Source organism: Leucopleurus acutus, assembly GCF_964270905.1.
Source record: "Leucopleurus acutus genome assembly, chromosome: 14".
NCBI lineage: Eukaryota > Metazoa > Chordata > Mammalia > Artiodactyla > Delphinidae > Leucopleurus > Leucopleurus acutus.
In genome coordinates, this window is record NC_139156.1 from 59,870,997 (window position 1) to 59,890,697 (window position 19,701).

Sequence of the window (19,701 nt, forward strand, 5' to 3'; positions counted from 1 at the left end):
AAGAAAGTCTGAAAATCTCTCAAAGAATGTCTGAAAATCTCTTGTTTAAGCCATTCTTAGCTGCTGGTTATTACAAGTGACCCTTAGGACAAGAGGGCACTTTTAAAAGAATATGAGTTATAACCTAGAATAAATCCAGACTGGTTATGAGAAACTCTGAAATAATACTTTTTTTCTTCAAGGAAAGAAAGTATTAAATCCTAGAAAACCACATAGTAGGCTCATAGAGAAATAAAAACAGAGAATTTGAAGCAACAACTCATAAATCAATACTTCTAGAAATAGTATTAAGGGGAATTTTTTTTCACCCCACCTCTACCCTTCCAGCATTTGAAAAACAGATAGAACCCTGATAAACTAGGAAGAAATAAGAAATATTTTAAAAAATTTAAGGGGTCCCTGGCAATGGAAGTCTCAGGCTACCCAGGTTCGTTCAGCAACTTTCATTAATTTCAGAAACAAGTTTACAAAACTTAGAAATCTTGGTACAGTTAAAATAAAAAAATCCAATTCACTTGCCTAGCTATACAACTCTCTGGTTTAGGAGACCTGTTTTTTTTTTTTTTTTTTTTTTTTTGCAGCATGCGGGCCTCTCCCTGTTGTGGCCTCTCCCGTTGCGGAGCACAGGCTCCGGACGCGCAGGCTCAGCGGCCATGGCTCACAGGTCCAGCCGCTCCGCGGCATGTGGGATCTTCCCGGACCAGGGCACGAACTCCTGTCCCCTGCATCGGCAGGCGAACTCTCAACCACTGCGCCACCAGGGAAGCCCAGGAGTCCTGTTTTAACATGCTTGACTCTTGGCCAATTAGTCAGAGATCATTCAAAAACAAGAACAGCAATTTTTAAAAGCCTGTTTACATACCTATCTCCTCTCTCCATACCTACACTATTTATGGGTGAAATAATTTGTGGAAAAAAATTAGTGTGATTCGCACATATGGTCACCTAATCTTTGATAAAGGAGGCAGGAATGTACAGTGGAGAAAGGACAGCCTCTTCAATAAGTGGTGCTGAGAAAACTGGACTGGTACATGTAAAAGTATGAGATTAGATCACTCCCTAACACCATACAAAAAAATAAGCTCAAAATGGATTAAAGAACTAAATGTAAGGCCAGAAGCTATCAAACTCTTAGAGGGAAACATAGGCAGAACACTCTATGACATAAATCACAGCAAGATCCTTTTTGACCCACCTCCTAGAGAAATGGAAATAAAAACAAAAATAAACAAATGGGACCTAATGAAACTTCAAAGCTTTTGCACAGCAAAGGAAACCATAAACAAGACCAAAAGACAATCCTCAGAATGGGAGAAAATATTTGCAAATGAAGCAACTGACAAAGGATTAATCTCCAAAATTTGCAAGCAGCACATGCAGCTCAATAACAAAAAAACAAACAACCCAATCCAAAAATGGGCAGAAGACCTAAACAGACATTTCTCCAAAGAAGATATACAGATTGCCAACAAACACATGAAAGAATGCTCAACATCATTAATCATTAGAGAAATGCAAATCAAAACTACAATGAGATATCATCTCACACTGGTCAGAATGGCCATCATCAAAAAATCTACAAACAATAAATGCTGGAGAGGGTGTGGAGAAAAGGGAACACTCCACTCCTGTACTGCTGGTGGGAATGTGCATTGGTACAGCCACTATGGAGAACAGTATGGAGGCTCCTTAAAAAACTACAAATAGAACTACCATATGACACAGCAATCCCACTACTGGGCATATACCCTGAGAAAACCATAATTCAAAAAGAGTCATGTACCAAAATGTTCATTGCAGCTCTATTTACAATAGCCAGGAGATGGAAACAACCTAAGCATCCATCATCAGATGAATGGATAAAGAAGATGTGGCACATATATACAATGGAATATTATTACTCAGCCATGAAAAGAAACGAAATTGAGCTATTTGTAATGAGGTGAATGGACCTAGAGTCTGTCATACAGAGTGAAGCAAGTCAGAAAGAGAAAGACAAATACCGTATGCTAACACATATATATGGAATTTAAGGGAAAAAAAATGTCATGAAGAACCTAGGGGTAAGACAGGAATAAAGACACAGACCTACTAGAGAATGGACTTAAGGATATGGGGAGGGGGAAGGGTAAGCTGTAACAAAGTGAGAGAGAGGCATGGACATATATACACTACCAAACGTAAGGCAGATAGCTAGTGAGAAGCAGCCGCATAGCACAGAGAGATCAGCTCCAGCTCGGTTCTTTGTGACCGCCTGGAGGGGTGGGATAGGGAGGGTGGGAGGGAGGGAGACGCAAGAGGGAAGAGAGATGGGAACATATGTATATGTATAGCTGATTCACTTTGTTATAAAGCAGAAACCAACACACCATTGTAAAGCAATTATACTCCAATAAAGATGTAAAAAAAAATTAGTGTGATTTGCAAGAAAAATAGCAATAGTGAAAAAACAAAAATCATTCTTAATTAGCAATACCCTCTCTCCTCTTTCCATCTAATTATTCCTACCAAAACAAAACAAACAAAAAACTCTTCTTTTACTTGCAGGTCCATTCAGCACCCTTTCCATCAGAACCACAATGGAAAAAACAGACAGTTGAGTTTAATCATTCTTGAGGCATCAGAATCCATCCAGTAAGAAAAAGCAAATAATTTAAGTTTTCATTCTAAATAAATTATAGCCGAAAGACTATTCTTGCACTAGCCCTTAATTCTAATATGCTTAAAGTTGGGTCACTTTTTTAATAGACAGTCTGGTGATTCAAATTGCCCAGGCCTCAATTAATTTAATTAGAATGGGATATTCACTGTTAATAGCATATCTGACCAGCCTACATCTTGGGTGCCTAACTAATGTTTTCTTCTTAGTTTTGGCTTGTGTTTGCTTTGCCTTAGCTACAGTCCCTGGAAAGCATCCCATTTATTAGTGTTTCCCTCACTGCATCAGCATTTCTGGTTAATGCATTATGGCAAATCATTTGGAGGGAAACCTGAATGAAGTTCTATACTGTGTATTCTGCAAAATTGTTCAAACCATATCAAAGATATTGCAAATAAAAGACAGCATGAAACTGGGAAGAAAAAATATTTATCAGAGATCTTTTAAATCAATGACTACAAAGAAAGAATATACACTGCCATATATATATATATATATGATTTATTACTAAAACAAATACTTATTTCACACCAATTACCTTCCTCAAAAAGAAGTACTTCCCCTCAGACCCACACCTTGTTTTTCCTTCACTCCATCAAAACCATGACACAATCCAAGAACAGTTGTGTTTTTAACCATATAAGTGACATATCCTTTTACAAAATAAAGCAGGTAGTTCCAAATTGCAAATTATTCCAAACACAGAAAAGAAACAATGAATAAATACCAACAAGTTTTCATTCACAGCTTCTCTGCGCTTGAAAAATCTGAGAATTTCAATAGAACTAACCAAGCTTTCGCTGCAGCTCAGTCCCTCATGAGCTCACTGTAATATAGCAGATGCTGTTCTGCATTTTGTACAAGACACGTTCATCTGTGTAATGAAACATTACTCTTCTCCGCCTTCTCACAGGAAGTATAAAGGGTTTTCCCAGGAAAACGATAAATGAGGACATTCCACACCAAAAGAGGAAACTGGCTTTTTTGAAAGTCAAAACAACATTCGTAATCTAACTTTTAAAATGACATAACGTATTTCTCTTTCCTGCCCCCCTAAAATATTCAGCTAAAAAGGCTTTCAGTCAACAGGAGAATAGTTAAATATGTGCAATAGAGAAAGAAATACCACATAGTTAAAAATGAATGAATCAGAACCACAGGTATCAACTACATAATTAAAGTATTAAGCAAAAAAGAACAAATTGCATAAGGATATTATACAGTATAATATCTTCTAAATAAGGTTTAAAACATGTTTACAATATTGTATGAGATATATATGGCATAAACACATGCACAGGAAACACCGAACTGGAGAGAATGTTACTTTTGGGAAAACAGGAGAGGAAACAGGATTAAGGAAGGAAACTTGGGGTAGCAATTATAGCTGTATTGTTTAATTTCTCAAGCTAAAGGAAATACATTATTCTACTTGTTTTTATAGATATTACATACTTCATAATTTAAAAAGAATACTTTCCCCTTATATGTTTGACTGAACACAACATAATTTCCTTATGAAGGACATCCACCTTCCCCATCCCCACCCCCAAAAAACAACAACCCTCTACGTTGGTATGGCCTTTCCAAGTGAGCTTCTCTGAGAGCCTGCTCCTCAGTAGTTACTTTCTGTCTTTTCTTCTATTAGGGCTGCTACTTTCTGATGCTGGCTGTGATGTGACCTCGGATCCGTAACTCAGAGCCTCAGCTTGTCTCTACTTTTAATCTTACCAAGAATACTCGTTTCAGGCAAGAAAGCTATTACACATAGTTCCCTTTCATTTTCCCCCTTTTACTGCCAAAAGCTCTAGCAATCATTGAAAAGAGAGCCATTATGTATCTAAAGCTCACCAGACTTTGTGGCACTTGGCCAAGCTATGAACTCTATTAGTAGTTGATTCTGAATCAACTAATGCAGTCTGAGATATTAAAATTAAAGAAAGTACTGACTGGAGTTCAATTCTCCTTTTAATAAATGAATATTCCAAAATTCTGTAATATGGTATACTACAATTCTGTTCTATCATCTCAACTGTGCATGAACAACATATTGTTTTGAAGCTTAAGTCAGGGCTAGAAATGGAAAAAATAAATTTCATTTTCTTTGGGGTTAAAATGAGAACAAAATAAGGAAACAAAACCCAATTATTAACATGCATATAGATGAGACACTCACACAGCATATACCCTTGGGATCCCCTCAAAAACAAACAAACAAAAAATCACTACTACCTCTTTCTGGTCAGAAAACTCATTTTCCCTGTCTGCTCAGCAGCTTCTATTCCCAGCACTCAAAGATCAGGGAAAGCGAGGTTAAGAAAGAGAAACTGACAGAGATAGACATAAGCTGGTATTCTGTTTACAAAAGAAATGTTATTCCATCAAAACCAAATCAAAAACTTTCAATTTTCTTATTAGGTTTTTACTATTTTTTCCACTCCATTCAATCTATCTTTAAATACTTCTTTAAAGTATTCTGATATCTATACTCTGTTTTAAAATGAAAAAGAGATTTTTAATCACACTTGGCCACTTGCCACAGCCCTGCTTCACGGCAGCTAGCAGAATTCTGGCAGTACAAGATACAGGATACAGTAGGGGTAGAATGGAAAAACAGAAGATTAGCTCCAAAATAAACACCTCCAAAAATCTGTCATCTTTGGAAATATATATCTGTAGGGAATCTAGAGTTGGCAGCACCTTGTTTAAATAGTTCCTTTCTCTCTTCGGCAGTGCCCAGTCCTTCACTCTTCTCTCTTCTCCCTCACTTGCTCCAAACACCTACCAGGTAGTTGTCATTGTGTCAATTTCTTAAATTACCTATAGCATAACAGCACTACAATCTTTTTCCGTTACTATTTTTACTTAGCGTTTTATACAGCCATGCTTGTTTCAGCACAATCTGTGCACTCTTTTAAGATTACTAGCTGCTGCCTGAATCAAAGAAAAGTAATTCCTTCTTCATAGTTCTATGATTCCCATTACTGCAGAATCTAGGCAGAGAACAAGATGATACACACCTGCATTATTCACCAGGTTGAAGGATTTAGACAATGGTCCCTAGGATTTTTTAACTCAGTGCTGGACTCTCATTTGTCCAACACTGACTGAATGTCTACATTCATGACACTATATTAGACTCAGTTCACAGAGTTTGGGAGAACAGACTGCTACCAGCAATTAATCACTTAAGATTTTCCCACTGGGGATTCCTGTAGTGTAAATACAAAGAAACATTTTCTGTTTCAAGCTGGCAGGCCACAACTCATAATTAAATTATTAGCACAGTCCTGTCTCCCCTCAAACACTCCAGCATTAACTGCTTTTTTCCTCCTCCTCTCTCTCCAACTCTGAATTCCCCACCACATCTCTACCTCTTCCCCAACTCCCTCAGCAGTTTGAACTGATAAGAAAAAAGAGAAAGATGGGAATAAAGGCTTGATGAATTATGAGGAATGCAGGGTAAATTGTTCACCAAGATGTCAGAAAGTAATTATGCAAACTGTCCTGAAAAGGAATTGGAAGGCTCTTTTTCTTCACTTCAAGTCCTTGGCCCTTGTGAGAATAAGCAAATATATGTCCGTCTGTTTATGATTTTATACAAGCTACCCAATGAAACAACATAAAAGTTACTTGTCAAGTGTTATATAAAAATGATACATAACTTAGAATTAAAGAAGCCCTTTAGGCTCACCTAATCAAGCATCCTTATTTAAGCAACAAAAATAATAGGATCAAAGAGGTTACATCACTTGTCCAAGGTCAAACAGCAAGTTAATGGAAGAGAAAGCAGAACCCAGACCCCTAACTATTATACCACATGGCACCTAATTCTCTTCAATTACTTACTCTTTATTTTGGTGACTGCAAAACACACACACACACACACACACACACACACACACACACTCTCTCTCTCTCTCTCTCTCACCACTTCCATCTTTTCATTTATTTAACTCTCAGAAAACTATTAAAAGATTCTGTGATGGTACAGCTATTCTTTGCTCCCATAAGATTTCAAAAGGTTCATCAACTACATCTCAAATACAATCTCCTCTGGTAGAGCAGATACTGTAATGTCTCTAAAAAACTGTTATAATTATCAAGTAAATACTTACCTTTGTATTATAATACCTAGAAGACCAAAGAATATGTGCTCTCTAAAAACAGCAATCCAGTAAGGTCCAGTCAATTAAAGTGTTAGAGAATCACTCCAAATAACTTGTTCTCAATTATATATATATATAATAATGCTCTTGAGAAACTAGAGTGGCAGAAGCGGTAGGAATCTTGTATATCTACATTTATAATATGGGAAGAAAAACTGCTAAAATTTTACTAAGATTTCATGCTTAGGAATGGCTAGTTATGTTGTTTATTTTGTTTGTTTTTTAAAAAGATCATCACACATACAATGCTTACTATTCCCTAAATGGAGTCAAATATTACAAAAATGGAAAGTTAAAGAGGACAGAGTTCAAGAAAATTACTCAAAAGTATTCCTCTAGTTAATGAACATAATGTTAAGAGTTTCTGCTTTGGGAGAGTGTAATACACAGGACACATTCTTTCAGCAAAGATTTGCCGAGTGCTCATCATGCTATGTGAACTTTTTCATACTGCTATGCAAATCTTCCAGATTCTGATAGTATGAGGTGGGGGCAGGGGGAGGCAGAAATAAGGGGATAAGGTGGATGTCTGATTTTATATATAAATTTTTAAATCATTTAAAAATAATTAAACCAGTTTTTTTAAAATACAAAAGCAGGGGCTTCCCTGGTGGCACAGTGGTTGAGAGTCCACCTGCCAATGCAGGGGACACGGGTTCGTGCCCCGGTCCGGGAAGATCCCACATGCCGCGGAGCGGCTGGTCCCGTGAGCCATGCGCGTCCGGAGCCTGTGCTCCGCAACGGGAGATGCCACAACAGTGAGAGGCCCACGTACCGCAAAAAAACAAAAAAACAAAACAAAACAAAAAAAGCAGAGGTGTAGAAAAGACAACAAAGAAGCATGTTTCACACGATGATAAAAAGGAACACACAAAAAAAGTCAAGAAATAAAATTTCAGTACCTGAGTAACACAGTAACACAGGTCTTGAATTGAACTGTCTTTCTACCTAGTACTTAGTAGATGAGTGATAGAACTTGATGATTAGTTGTGGACTATCAACTCTACTTCCTATATCTCCCTTCTCTCTATTCTCTTTTCTCCATCGTCAAGGCTGCTGTCCTAGTTCAGACATCTTTTGCCTGGTCCATTAAGATGTTCCTTACTGGTGTCTGTCTTTCCAGTCCCATCCTCTCCAATTAAGCCTTCACACTGCTGTCAGTGTGACCTACCTAAAAGCACAAACATAACCATGTGATTCCCTTACTTGAAATTCTTCCAATGCTCACCTACGGACAAGTAGTAATTTTCCAAACTGTGGCTTAAATTGTAGAATCAGTTTAAATGAGTCCCAACCAGAATTTCCTTAAGAAAAGAGAACAGAAACTATGCATACATAGTAAAAATATTGCTTCATGAGACTTTTCCTAGTTTTATGCACACATGCATGTGCTCAATCATAACATAAAAGGTATTTCTACTGTGGGTTGAGTTTTTTAAAAAACCACTGAACTACAACATAAAATGTCAGCTCCTTCACAAGTCCTTTCACAATCTGATCCCTCACCACAGCAAGTGGTGAAGAGACAGGCTCTGTAGCCAGACTACTTGGCTTTATATGCTGGGTATGCCATTCGCTAGCTGCGTTATCCTAGGCAAGTCATTTACTAGCTATGTGTCACTAACTGACTGTCTGGGCAAATCACTTAACCAATCTGATGCAACTCAGTTTCACTATCTGTAAAATGAGGATAATAACAATACCTACTCACAGGGTGTCACAAGAATTAAGTGAGACTGTGTACAGTGCTTGGCACATGGTGCACTTCATAAATATTAATTATTATTGGTATCACTGCTACTGTCCAGCCTAATAATCTTCAGCTATTCTTGCTCATATCCAGTTGTAACAAATTACTGGCTGTTTCTCAAATACATCATACTCCCTCATATTGTCATGTTAGATACTAGTGCTGCCTGGAATATGAACCAACCTTTTCAGTCCCCCACACATTATATTTCCTCATATTTCAGCTCAAGCAAGGCCTCACCATTGAAACCTTCCCCAACATCCTCGGGTAAGTCTAAGTGCTCCCACTGACCTCCATAGGGAAAAAAAAAAAGCACAGCCAGTTACAGTCTTGTTTATAGTCTTGTCTCCTGGCCAGACTGTGAACTCTTAGAACCACAACAGAAACATCTCTCCTTACCAGCACAGTGTCTCACAGAATAGGAGTTCCACAGATATATTCTGAATGACTCTAGGTATTAACCTTTCTAGGTCTTTATTTTCTCATCTGTACAATGGGGATGGTATTTTGCCTGAAGGGTTGTTGTGGAGTATACTACACAATGTTATAAAAGTGCTTGATATAGAAGCAATGCTCAGTAATTACCAGGTTTACTGGGTGGGACTTTTTAGAATCTTAAACTAAACTTCAAAGATTTGGAGGGGGGTGGGGGGTAGGCGTAATACCTTAGACTCTTATCAGTTAATACGGGGGGGGGGGGAGAGGGTGGAGAAAGAGATTTAAGAAATGTAGTCAGTGGGAGGGATGGTGAGGTGTCTTGGAAAAAACTGCAGCAGATGCTTGAGAAAGTAACAAAACTGAAGGAGCAGGTGCTGAAAAGGAAGGAAGACCCACACTGACAACCAGCATGGTACAGCTTTAATTCTAGCCAGACGTAGGCTTAAATCCCAGCTCCAAAACATTTGTCCATCTTTGCATCCCTATCATTAAAACAGTTTATGACACGTAAGAAGAAATGAACCTATCCCGTCCTCAATTTCCTCAAACTAGCACAATATATCAAACTAGCACAATAATACCTCTTATAGGGTTATGGTGAGAATTAAACATGGAAACACAGTGCGTTTAGCTCTTAAATGCTTTCTTCCGTATCTACTCCTCTATCTTTACAGGTCAGGTAGTTCAGCTGACCTATTTGCTCTCCTGTTATTTTATAAACTATCAGTTGCATTAACTTCCTCTAAAGTTTAAAGCAGACATTAATACTCTTAAACATCCTGTAACACCATTTACTATAGGTAAGTAAGAAGTATTATACAAAGTGGGCCTGTCTGAGAAGGCAAAAAAAGAATTTAAAAAACCTTGAAACCTGGGCTTCCCTGGTGGCGCAGTGGTTGAGACTCCGCCTGCCGATGCAGGGGACGCAGGTTTGTGCCCCGGTCCAGGAAGATCCCACATGCCGCGGAGCGGCTGGGCCCGTGAGCCATGGCCGCTGAGCCTGCGCGTCCGGAGCCTGTGCTCCGCAACGGGAGAGGCCACAACAGTGAGAGGCCTGCGTACCGCAAAAAAAAAAAAAAAAATCTTGAAACCTATAAGGTAGTACGGCTCAGGACTGTACATTTGAGACTGTCCTCTGGATAGTATCATACACCCAATGGGCTCTGCTCAACAATTTTCTGGTGATTATTACAAGTGCTCTCCCCAAAATAAAGTGGACAATAAATTTAAAAAATGTAAAAACTGAAAACTTTAGTAACGAAGCATAAAAGGTAAAGACCTCACTCTTTTGGATTAATAAATATTATTAATGTCATTAAAGAACTTTTGGGAAAGCCTCTTATTTTTAAGAGAGATGTCAAAATGCAATGTCATACTATCCAATTATTCCAGAACTGTATTAGAAAAAGTTCAGCTTTAGTATGCTATTAGACCCAGTCAATGATATAATTTACCAAGTTATGCTTTTATCAATAAAAAAAAATCAAGCCTGTACACGGTTTATGAGTCAAGAATTCACTAAACTTATTAAAATTACTTTGCTTGAAGTCAACTTTCATTTTTACACAGGCTGTCTCAATGCAAGCAAAGTGCAGTGAAATAAATAAACAGATTGTTTCCCTTCTGTGTTCAGCTGCAGAGGTCAATTTTTTATCAGATGTCCTCAAGCTTGATCTAAATCAGGAAGTAACTATTCAAGATTCAGTTTGACTTTAGGGTCTTACTGGAAGAATCTGACCCGAATTCACTTTTTTTTTTTTTTTTTTTTTTTTGTGGTACGCGGGCCTCTCACTGTTGTGGCCTCTCCCGTTGCGGAGCACAGGCTCCGGATGCACAGGCTCAGCGGCCATGGCTCATGGGCCCAGCCGCTCCACGGCATGTGGGATCTTCCCAGACCGGGGCACGAACCTGTGTCCTCTGCATCGGCAGGCGGACTCTCAACCACTGCGCCACCAGGGAAGCCCACGTTTTTTTTTTTTTAAAGGAGGTTTTTTTGTTCAAAGGTATAACTGGATAAGTAGATTTGTTTACAACCATTCTTGCGAAATAGTTAAAAAAAATACAACCAACTTCTTTGCAAACAGCAGACACAGACCTCAACTATGATGACCTAATTTTTGGTGGATAATGTACATGATTAGGCAGAAACAGGCAAGCTCACACTGGTAGATTAACTATCTCAGTCAAAACTCTGTTTGTGGCCCCCGCTTCTCGATCAATTTCTGTTCTCACTTCGTCTTCTACCATCTTGTCGACTTCCTGACCGACTCCCCTGTCGACTCTGTCTACCTGACCGGCCACCATATCGACCACCTGACCAGCCACTTGACCAGCCACTCCTCTGTCTGGAATTAGAAGATGTGTTTCCATCATAATATTCTTCAATTTCAGGCAACTTGGCTGGCACTGAGAGTACCCAGTCTGAATCATGCCACTCTGCCTGTAACCATTCTCAGTTGTGGGAATATCAAAGCAAATGCCCATATTTCCTTTTAGGAGGCATATTCTGGTAATTTGGGACACAGTATTACTACTCAACTTTCTGTTAAGTTCTTTCCAAGCACAGCTAACATCCTGTATTTCTTCTGGGCTTCCAGAATCATGGTCACAACCCCCTTATCAGAGGTGATCAAAGAACGTGGTTCAAAACTTGATGCGCCAGAGATGTGGGCTAATGCTGCAGCCAATGCATCCACTGCCCCTTTCTCTTTATCAGTCTCTGAGCTGATGGTCAGAAAAAATCAACAGCAGCATAAGAAATGCAAGCCAGAGACTTGATGGCATCCATGCTTTTAGATTTGATTAAATCCATTGTAGAAGGAACACCTACACGTTTAAAAGTAATTCCTGTTTTTTGTTCCACATACCTTAGTTGACCTCTTTCTCTTGGTTGATAAAAACATATGCAAATCCCTGTCCAACCAGCTCTATCTGTGCATCCAGAGAGATGAATATAGGACTCAACATCCTGTGGAGGTAAACTCTGAATAACCAGGTCAACCTCAGGAATGTCCAAACCACGGGCAGCAACATTGGCTGCCACCAAAACTACCCTCTCTGAAGCCTTTCAGTGTAATTTCTCTTTGTGACTGTGCAACGTCGCCATGTAAACACTGGGCATTCTGTTTTATGTGTGGATTCATGGCCATATCAGTTACATTCTTTTTGGTCTCACAGAAGATAATAGCCCTCCCTTCAGACCCACTGTAGACTTGAAGGACATCTCCAATAACTGCTGGCCTCTGAGATTAATGGCACTGGATGGTCAGATGTTCCACAGTAGTTGCAGCCTTTTGAGTCATTTTCCCAACAAGGTCAACCTGTTTGTATCTGGATTTCATGTATTTTTTTGCAACTTTGTATACCCACTGTGGGCAAGTTGCAGAAAAATGTAAAGTCTGAGGATTGTCTTCAGAATCAGTTTTGTAGGATTTGTGGATAATATCTTCAACTTGTTCCACAAAACCTAAATCTAACATTTGATCCACTTCATCCAGCACAACGTGGTGCAGTTTAGAAAGATCTAATCGGCCGCTCTGCAGATGATCTTTGATACGAGCAGGGGTCCCAACCAAGATGTCAATACCAATTCGAAAATGATTCATTTGGTTTTGATATGATGTTCCACCATAAAAACACACCACACTGAGTTTCCTAGTTATATCTTTGAAGTCTTTGGCTACTTGGTTTGCCAGTTCCCTTGTAGGAGCCAAAACAAGTACCTTTGGTGAGTGGCTTTTTTTAATTGTCTCTTGATTTCTTTGGAGTCTTTCAATCAAGGGGATGGCAAAAGAGAATGTCTTTCCTGTTCCTGTCTGTGCTTGAGCAATTAAATCTTTTCCTTCATATACAGGACCAAAAGTCTTAATTTGAATAGGAAAGAGATATGTTACCCCTAGACCTTTCAGAAGCTTTATAGTCTCTTCAGAAATAGGGAAATTGGAGAAGGCTCCTTCTTTCTGTTCACGTATTAGGGTCTCTTCTAGTTTATTATCACTTGATTTCTGAGTAGAACTATCTAAGGATGACACTCACTTTTTTTTTCATATTCATCAGTATCTCCATTTGACAGATCTTTTCTTCTTGACTTATGAGATTTAGAAAATTCATCTGAAAGTCTATGACATCCTTCCTTGGTGTCACCATTTAGCTTCTCTTTCATTTTAGCTTTTTTTGGGTTTGGGAGCATCCAGGTCACCTGCAACACCATTTCCTCTTGTTTCTGATTTCTCATCTGGGTCATAATGGTGCCTTGACTTCCTTCTATCGCTCCAGCATTGTGTAATAAGTTTTCAGCTTATCTAGTTTAAATCTTCCTAACAACCCTATAAGGGAAGTACACGTCCATAATCCCTTATCTGAAATTCCGACATCCACAGAGCTCTTTTGCCTCTCCTTCCTCTGGCTGTCTCCAAAGGCGCCTCCAACTCCATAATGTCCCCGCATAGGAGCTTCCCAGGCATCATTCGCAGCCACCGCTGCCACCACCTCCCTCTGGGCACTGCGGCCACAACCACCTGCGGGCAGCGACAGGGTGAAAGGAAGCGGGGGCAGGGCAGCCTCCCAGACAGGGCCGTGCATCACTTCCCCCAATTCACTTCTAACAACCAGTCTCAGCTTAATCATTTTTAGAATGAAACACAGAATTTTGTAATTTCATAGAAAAAGAACTTAATGGGAAAACCAGCAGATGTGTGAGCCATTTTCAGCTCTGCAGTAACTTGCTGGGCTACCAAGGAAAAAGCCACTTTACTGTTCCTGAACTTTTATTTACTTAACCTTGTCTTGTTGAGCTCTAAATTCTAGGACTCTTTTAAGTACATGTCTTCCATGGTAACATCTTAGTTTTCCTAATAACACGTTGTTCCAGTATTGTATTAATCAGTCAAATAAAGAATAGAGGATTCCCCTATATTGAGTGGTTATCTTGAGATCTTAAAAGGTAATGTTGTCCTTAATCACAGGAAAACAAACAGTAATTTTTTAAAGAAAACCCACAGAGCACAAAGCTAGAATATAAAAAGAAATAAAAGCAACATCTTAGTAGTTATTCAGACTATGGTATCAACGAAGTGCTACTATAGAAGACCATGACCACTCCTTGATTTCCCTTTCAAACAGTAGGCAGCCCCAAAACCAAAATTCGCATTCAATTTACTGTCTTCAACATACACCATTCTTTTTTTTTTAATTAATTAATTAACTAATTTTTTGGCTGCATTGGGTCTTCATTGCTGCGCGCCGGCTTTCTCTAGTTGTGGCGGCGAGCAGGGGCTACTCTTTGTTGTGGTGTGTGGGCTCCTCAGTGCAGTGGCTTCTCTTGTTGTGGAGCACGGGCTCTAGGCGCACCGGCTTCAGTAGTCGTGGCACACAGGCTTAGTAGTTGTGGCATGCGGGGTCTAGAGAGCAGGCTCAGTAGTTGTGGCGCATGGGCTTAGTTGCTGCACAGTATGTGGGATATTCCTGTACCGGGGCTCGAACCCATATCCGCTGCATTGGCAGGTGGATTCTTAACCACTGCACCACCAGGGAAGTCCAACATACACCATTCTTGATGCTGCATTTCTATTTAGATTCCCTCTTAGAGTTCCATAAAGCATAAAATAGAGCCCCTTGAGACTCAGAAAAGTTCAAATAATCAGAATTTGTTGACTAAATCCAAATTTACTCATTCGACTATTTTATGGGGTTCAAAATAAGCAAGATTTTAAGATAAAGTTTCCATAATAAATCTGCTCTAAGCATATTTATCCACAACCTTCAAAATCTTAATATTATCGTCAACTAAAACAACAATAAATCTAGACTCTGATTCAAACATATATTCCTAATAATCTGGGTATTTATCATACTTTTGCTTCTTTGGATAGAAAGTGTGTACCACTGTAGAGCTAATCCAATGTTACCAACTCTGCATCAGTCCACCATAAAGAAGTGTAATGTACAACCAAAGACAGCACTGGCAATACCAAACTTAAAGCAGTAACCCAAATGTGGTTACCTAAGCAACAGGTCATTAAAAAAGTCAAACCGGGAGGCGGGGGTGGGGGGGGGTGGGGGGGGTGGGGGGTGGGGTGGGGTGGGGAGTAGAGCACACCTTTTCACTGGCAAGCAGACAAAAGGGTGCGTATTCAATTAATGCTTGTCTGAGTGTTATCTACGTACCTAGTACTGCTCTGGAGTCTATGAGAGACAAAAAGGTAACAAGATACACAATCGCTGCCCAGTAAGATAAGGTACCCACAAATGAAACATTTAGAGAACAAGCCAGTGTCAATCTGTGTCCTGAAAATAATAAGTCCTATCAGCATTCAGAGAAGACAGAATAGAACAATGGAAAGGGATTAAGAGCTAGGAAACACACATGTGAAGATTCAGACTAGGATTTCTCCTTGAATCCACCTCCATTTAAAAGAATTTTTATCCCAGATGTCATTAACCACAAACATAACAGAAAAGTCACTTCCCTCAGTTCCCATTAGGTCCGTTTTCTCATCTGTAAAGTGAGGGAGTTAGATTCAAAGAGGAGTCAAAGGTCACAGTCTCTCACCTAAAATGAACCTTAGCTGTTAGTGGAGTAGTTAAGACTGAAATTCCCCTGCAAAAACTGCACAGACATTTAATATGGGTATAGGAGACACTGGCTTAAGTACAGTGGAGTATTTGTGCTGGGTGGATCTGGCAAAGTAAGACTTAGCCAGATCATGAGGAGCCCAATTAAAGAACTGGGACTTACCTCTGTGTCAGGCAATGTAACCTCTGTTAAAACTTTCAGGTTAAAAGAAAAGTAAAAAAAAAAAACTTTCAGGTTAAACTGAAATGACATCACTGCCAAAGAACTACAATGTGTAAAGTAAAAAGGGACAGCCACAATCTATAACAGTATAATGACAGACTTAAGTAAGAGATTTAGCAATTCAGCATAGCCGTTGACCACTAGGAAATGCCAACAGTCAGGCTGTCATAATCAGAGATGAGACAGTTTGATTTAGCAAAGAAATTACACAGTTCACAATGAAAGGCTGTTCCCCTCAAAGAATCATCCTTGAAAATTGCCACCTTCACTAACCACACAGAAAAGCATGCAACAGATATTTTACATCAGACTCAGTTACAGTCACAAGCTGGGAAGCAATAACAGGCTCTTCACATAGGAAAGGAAAAATTACACTAGATGGTGCTACAAATACTGAATAAGCCCCTGAACCTTTTCTCCTATTTACTCAGTTGAATGATGTTTTAATTGGGGGGGGGGGGGGGGCGGTACAAGCTATGTTTTATTACTTTGCAATCACATTTACCTATATTAGCTGAACTGTATTGCTCTGGACTTGTTCTTCAAACTTGGAAAAAATGAATTCCAAAAAACATACCTCTCAAGCAAAAAATTAACCAGTACTATAATTGGTTATGTCCCCCTGGCTCTAATTTACCATACCTACTACAGCAGAACAAAAGTGGCAAAAGCAGGACTTGTGATCTAGTCCGACACAGAGTGCCATCTGCTGCACATACACAGGATGTCACCTCTGCAAGATTCAACCTTAGTGTCTCTCAGGGACCTTTGTAAGAGCCAGTGGTTTGTTCCTATATTGCCTAATACATGTGTCTCAAACTAACAGAGGAGAATTCTCACTCACCGGGTTTTGAGATACCAGTACTTTCATAACAAACAATAGTAAGTTTTATAAGCGAGGAGAAAGATGTGAAGGAGAAATTGTACTTTATAATAAAAAGAACACAATAAGGGGGTCAGAATATCTGGAGTGGGTGGGAGTCCTAAAACTGTTGTATATTCATCGTGTAATCCTGGCCAAGTCTCTCCCTTTCTGGGTCTTAATTTCAAGCATAAAATGTCAACAGTTAAATCTCTAAGAGATACCTTTCAAATTGAGTCTTGCGAGGAATCATAGAATAACAGATGGAGAGAGCTAAATACATGATAGCTTCGGAGCAATCGTAGAAAAAGAAAAAAACTGTTTACATATTTTAAATAATCAGGCACAACTTTTTTCAAAATCTTACAATTCTAAGTTCATTTGCAAGTCACCATGCATATAACACTTCTGCCCTTCAGAAATAACACTTCATTTTAGTTGTGCTTTCACCTCAAATTCAGCACATCACTTTTATCCACCCCAGAATAGCACAGAAAAACACTTTCATGAAGTACCCGCACAAGGAAGGCACTCACAGACTGAAAGATTCGCACAGTGGAAAATATACAAGGCACAAATTTCAAAATGCTAAATGAATACCACACCCAAATAGTCTTAAAAACAAACTGCAAAGTCAGAAGATGTATTATCAAAATACAGAGATAAAGACAACTTGGTAAGTCTTTAAATAGTTTGAGGGGGAGGGGAATGCAATCAGATTTTTGGATTGCCTTATGTTTTTAAGAGAACAAAACACATAACTGGAGGCTATGAAACATGCAAATCTAAACTGAACTGTGGAAAGCTCGGCTCTCACCCAAAAGCTTCAGCAAAGCAATATGTCAGTATGCCAAAATGAAGAAGTACAGTTTTCTCATAAGAACGAGGATAGGTCCATACCTATGACTAATAATAACAATACCATCTTGCATTTAAAGAGCATTAGTTCTTTTCACTGCTCTTTCAGACACTTAATTTTACAATGTCATCAGTCTTGGGGTATCCTCTGAAAAGCTCCAGTTCAATTTTCCCTCAAGAGCTATGTGATCAGAACAAGACAGGTGGGTGTATTTGTTGAGAGCTGAAGGTACTACTTTCTGCTATCAGGCTGTCTGCAGTGATTCTCTTATTACCACACTATACAACTTAGCCCTAGGAAATAAAACCTACACTTTCTCGAGACCAACGGTATGGGTCTAGAAAGTCCAAGGGAAGAGAACCTGCTGACTTGTTAGGTCAAGAACCCCATGCCAAGTTGATCTCTTGCAACTGAAAAAGACACACACACACACACACACACACACACACACACACACACACACACACACACACACACACACACACACACACACACACACACACACACACACACCAAGGCTGTTCAAATAGAAACTCCCGTGCGTTGCCAGCCAATGAAAGCCAGCAATAACTGGCTAATACAACCACCAAATCCCTGCCGCTGTGAACAACTTGTCATATTCTCTTCCCCTCTGCCTGCTGCCCACCTTCCTTCTTCAGGCACGCGTGAACAAGCTTATAAAGCAGCCCTCCAAAAGCACCACCGAGGACCTTTAAGGAACTAAGAGGTTGGAGCTTGCCTCCTGAAACAATGCAGCATCCATCGCAAGGGTGCTGTTCCCCATGCCCACACGCAGGAAGTCACACAGGGGGATAAAGTTTGATTTTCTGTCTTGCCCGTTCCCAGAGGGTCGAGAAGAGAACTAGGGAGCGGCCCCGCTGGGGTCCTGGGTTGCCCTCCGGGGGACAGTTCCCAGCAGTATGGCACTGCCACTCTCCTGACACATACACAAGGCAGCCGCGGCAACTCAGGACACCCCAACCCGCCTGGAGGAGGAGGGAAAGGGGACAACTTGAACGAGGCTCAGTTCGGGAGCAATAGGGCAGAGCTGTTAAGTAAAAAGGAGGGAGGGACCGAGATCGGGGGCGGGTCAGAGAGAGGTTCAAGTCCCGTCCCTTCCCCGCCCTGGTGTCCCCGGTCCTGCGGGAACATCCCTGCCGTCGCCCCTCCTCCTCTCGGCTTCCTCCGCCCTGCCTTTTTTCCTGGTTGCCGCCGCAGGCGCCTGAAGGGCACGGCGGCTCCTCGGTGCCCGGCAACCTCTGGAGCGGCCGCGAGTTGAGGTAACTCGCCCGCTGCCCCGGCGGCCTGCCCGCCTGCTGATCCCACACGGCAGCGCCGCCCCGCCCTCCCCGGAGCCGCCGGGCGCGCTCGCTTACCGTCCGGTGGTGCTGCTGCTGCCGGTGGCGGCTGACGCCCAGCGCGGGGAAGCAGCCTGCAGTCAGCGCTCCGCAGCCGCCGGCGCCTCCGCCGCCTCGGGAGGAGAGGAGCAGCAGGAGCGATCTACCTGCGGCGGCCGCCATCTCTCAACTGGAAACGGCGCCGACCCAGGCAGCGCAGCGGACGGCCGGGGCGGAGCTAAGACCCGCCACTCACCGGCGCCGGTCCAATTGTCGCCCTTGACTGAGTTGATGAGGCGGGGCTTCTTGCAAGGCCCAATCGACAGGCGGGAGAACCACACTAGAGACTGCCTGTCACTTCCAGAGTTACCTATTGTGGGACATAGTCAATTACGGGCAAATTCTAGGGAACCGGTAATTGGCACCCGAGCCCCTCAGAATACCACCAATAGAGATGGCATATTCGATTCGGCTAATCCTCACCAAAGATACAGCTAAGATAAGGGTAACTGGGGAAATGGATATTTGTACAAAGCTCTGTGCTTCGTGTTTTAAGTTGGCAAAATAGACACCAAATTAGTAATCATTAGCTATGTACGTTGGAACTCCCAACGACACGCCCAGAGTTATCATTCATAAATAATGGTATTTGGATATGCTGAAATTATCCCGTCATGGAGTGATCCAATGACTGTGATATGTAGCATAGTACAGGAGGGCTAGAATGATTATGATACCAAAGTCCCAGAATGAGTACATGTTATCAAAGTGAATTAACAGAACTGTATACATTTCAGATACTCAGTTCACTTTTACAGCACCTTTATACTG

General features: G+C 40.7%; 1 protein-coding gene and 1 pseudogene across 4 annotated transcripts in view; both read right to left on the minus strand.

Annotated features, from left to right (window-relative positions):
- The window catches only part of MCU (mitochondrial calcium uniporter), a gene marked incomplete at its 5' end in the record, with an annotated part of 208,612 nt that extends 189,559 nt beyond the window's left edge, over nucleotides 1–19,053 (minus strand). For all 3 annotated transcript variants that reach the window (XM_082855101.1, XM_082855102.1, XM_082855100.1), the window contains one exon: nucleotides 18,910–19,053. In XM_082855101.1, coding sequence (XP_082711227.1) covers nucleotides 18,910–19,053 — 144 coding nt within the window. The remainder of the gene's footprint in view (nucleotides 1–18,909) is intronic.
- On the minus strand, nucleotides 11,009–13,327 carry LOC309971141 (ATP-dependent RNA helicase DDX50-like; annotated as a pseudogene). Its single transcript has one exon. The product of its transcript is annotated as an ATP-dependent RNA helicase DDX50-like (transcript).
- Nucleotides 19,054–19,701: the final 648 nt, after the last annotated feature.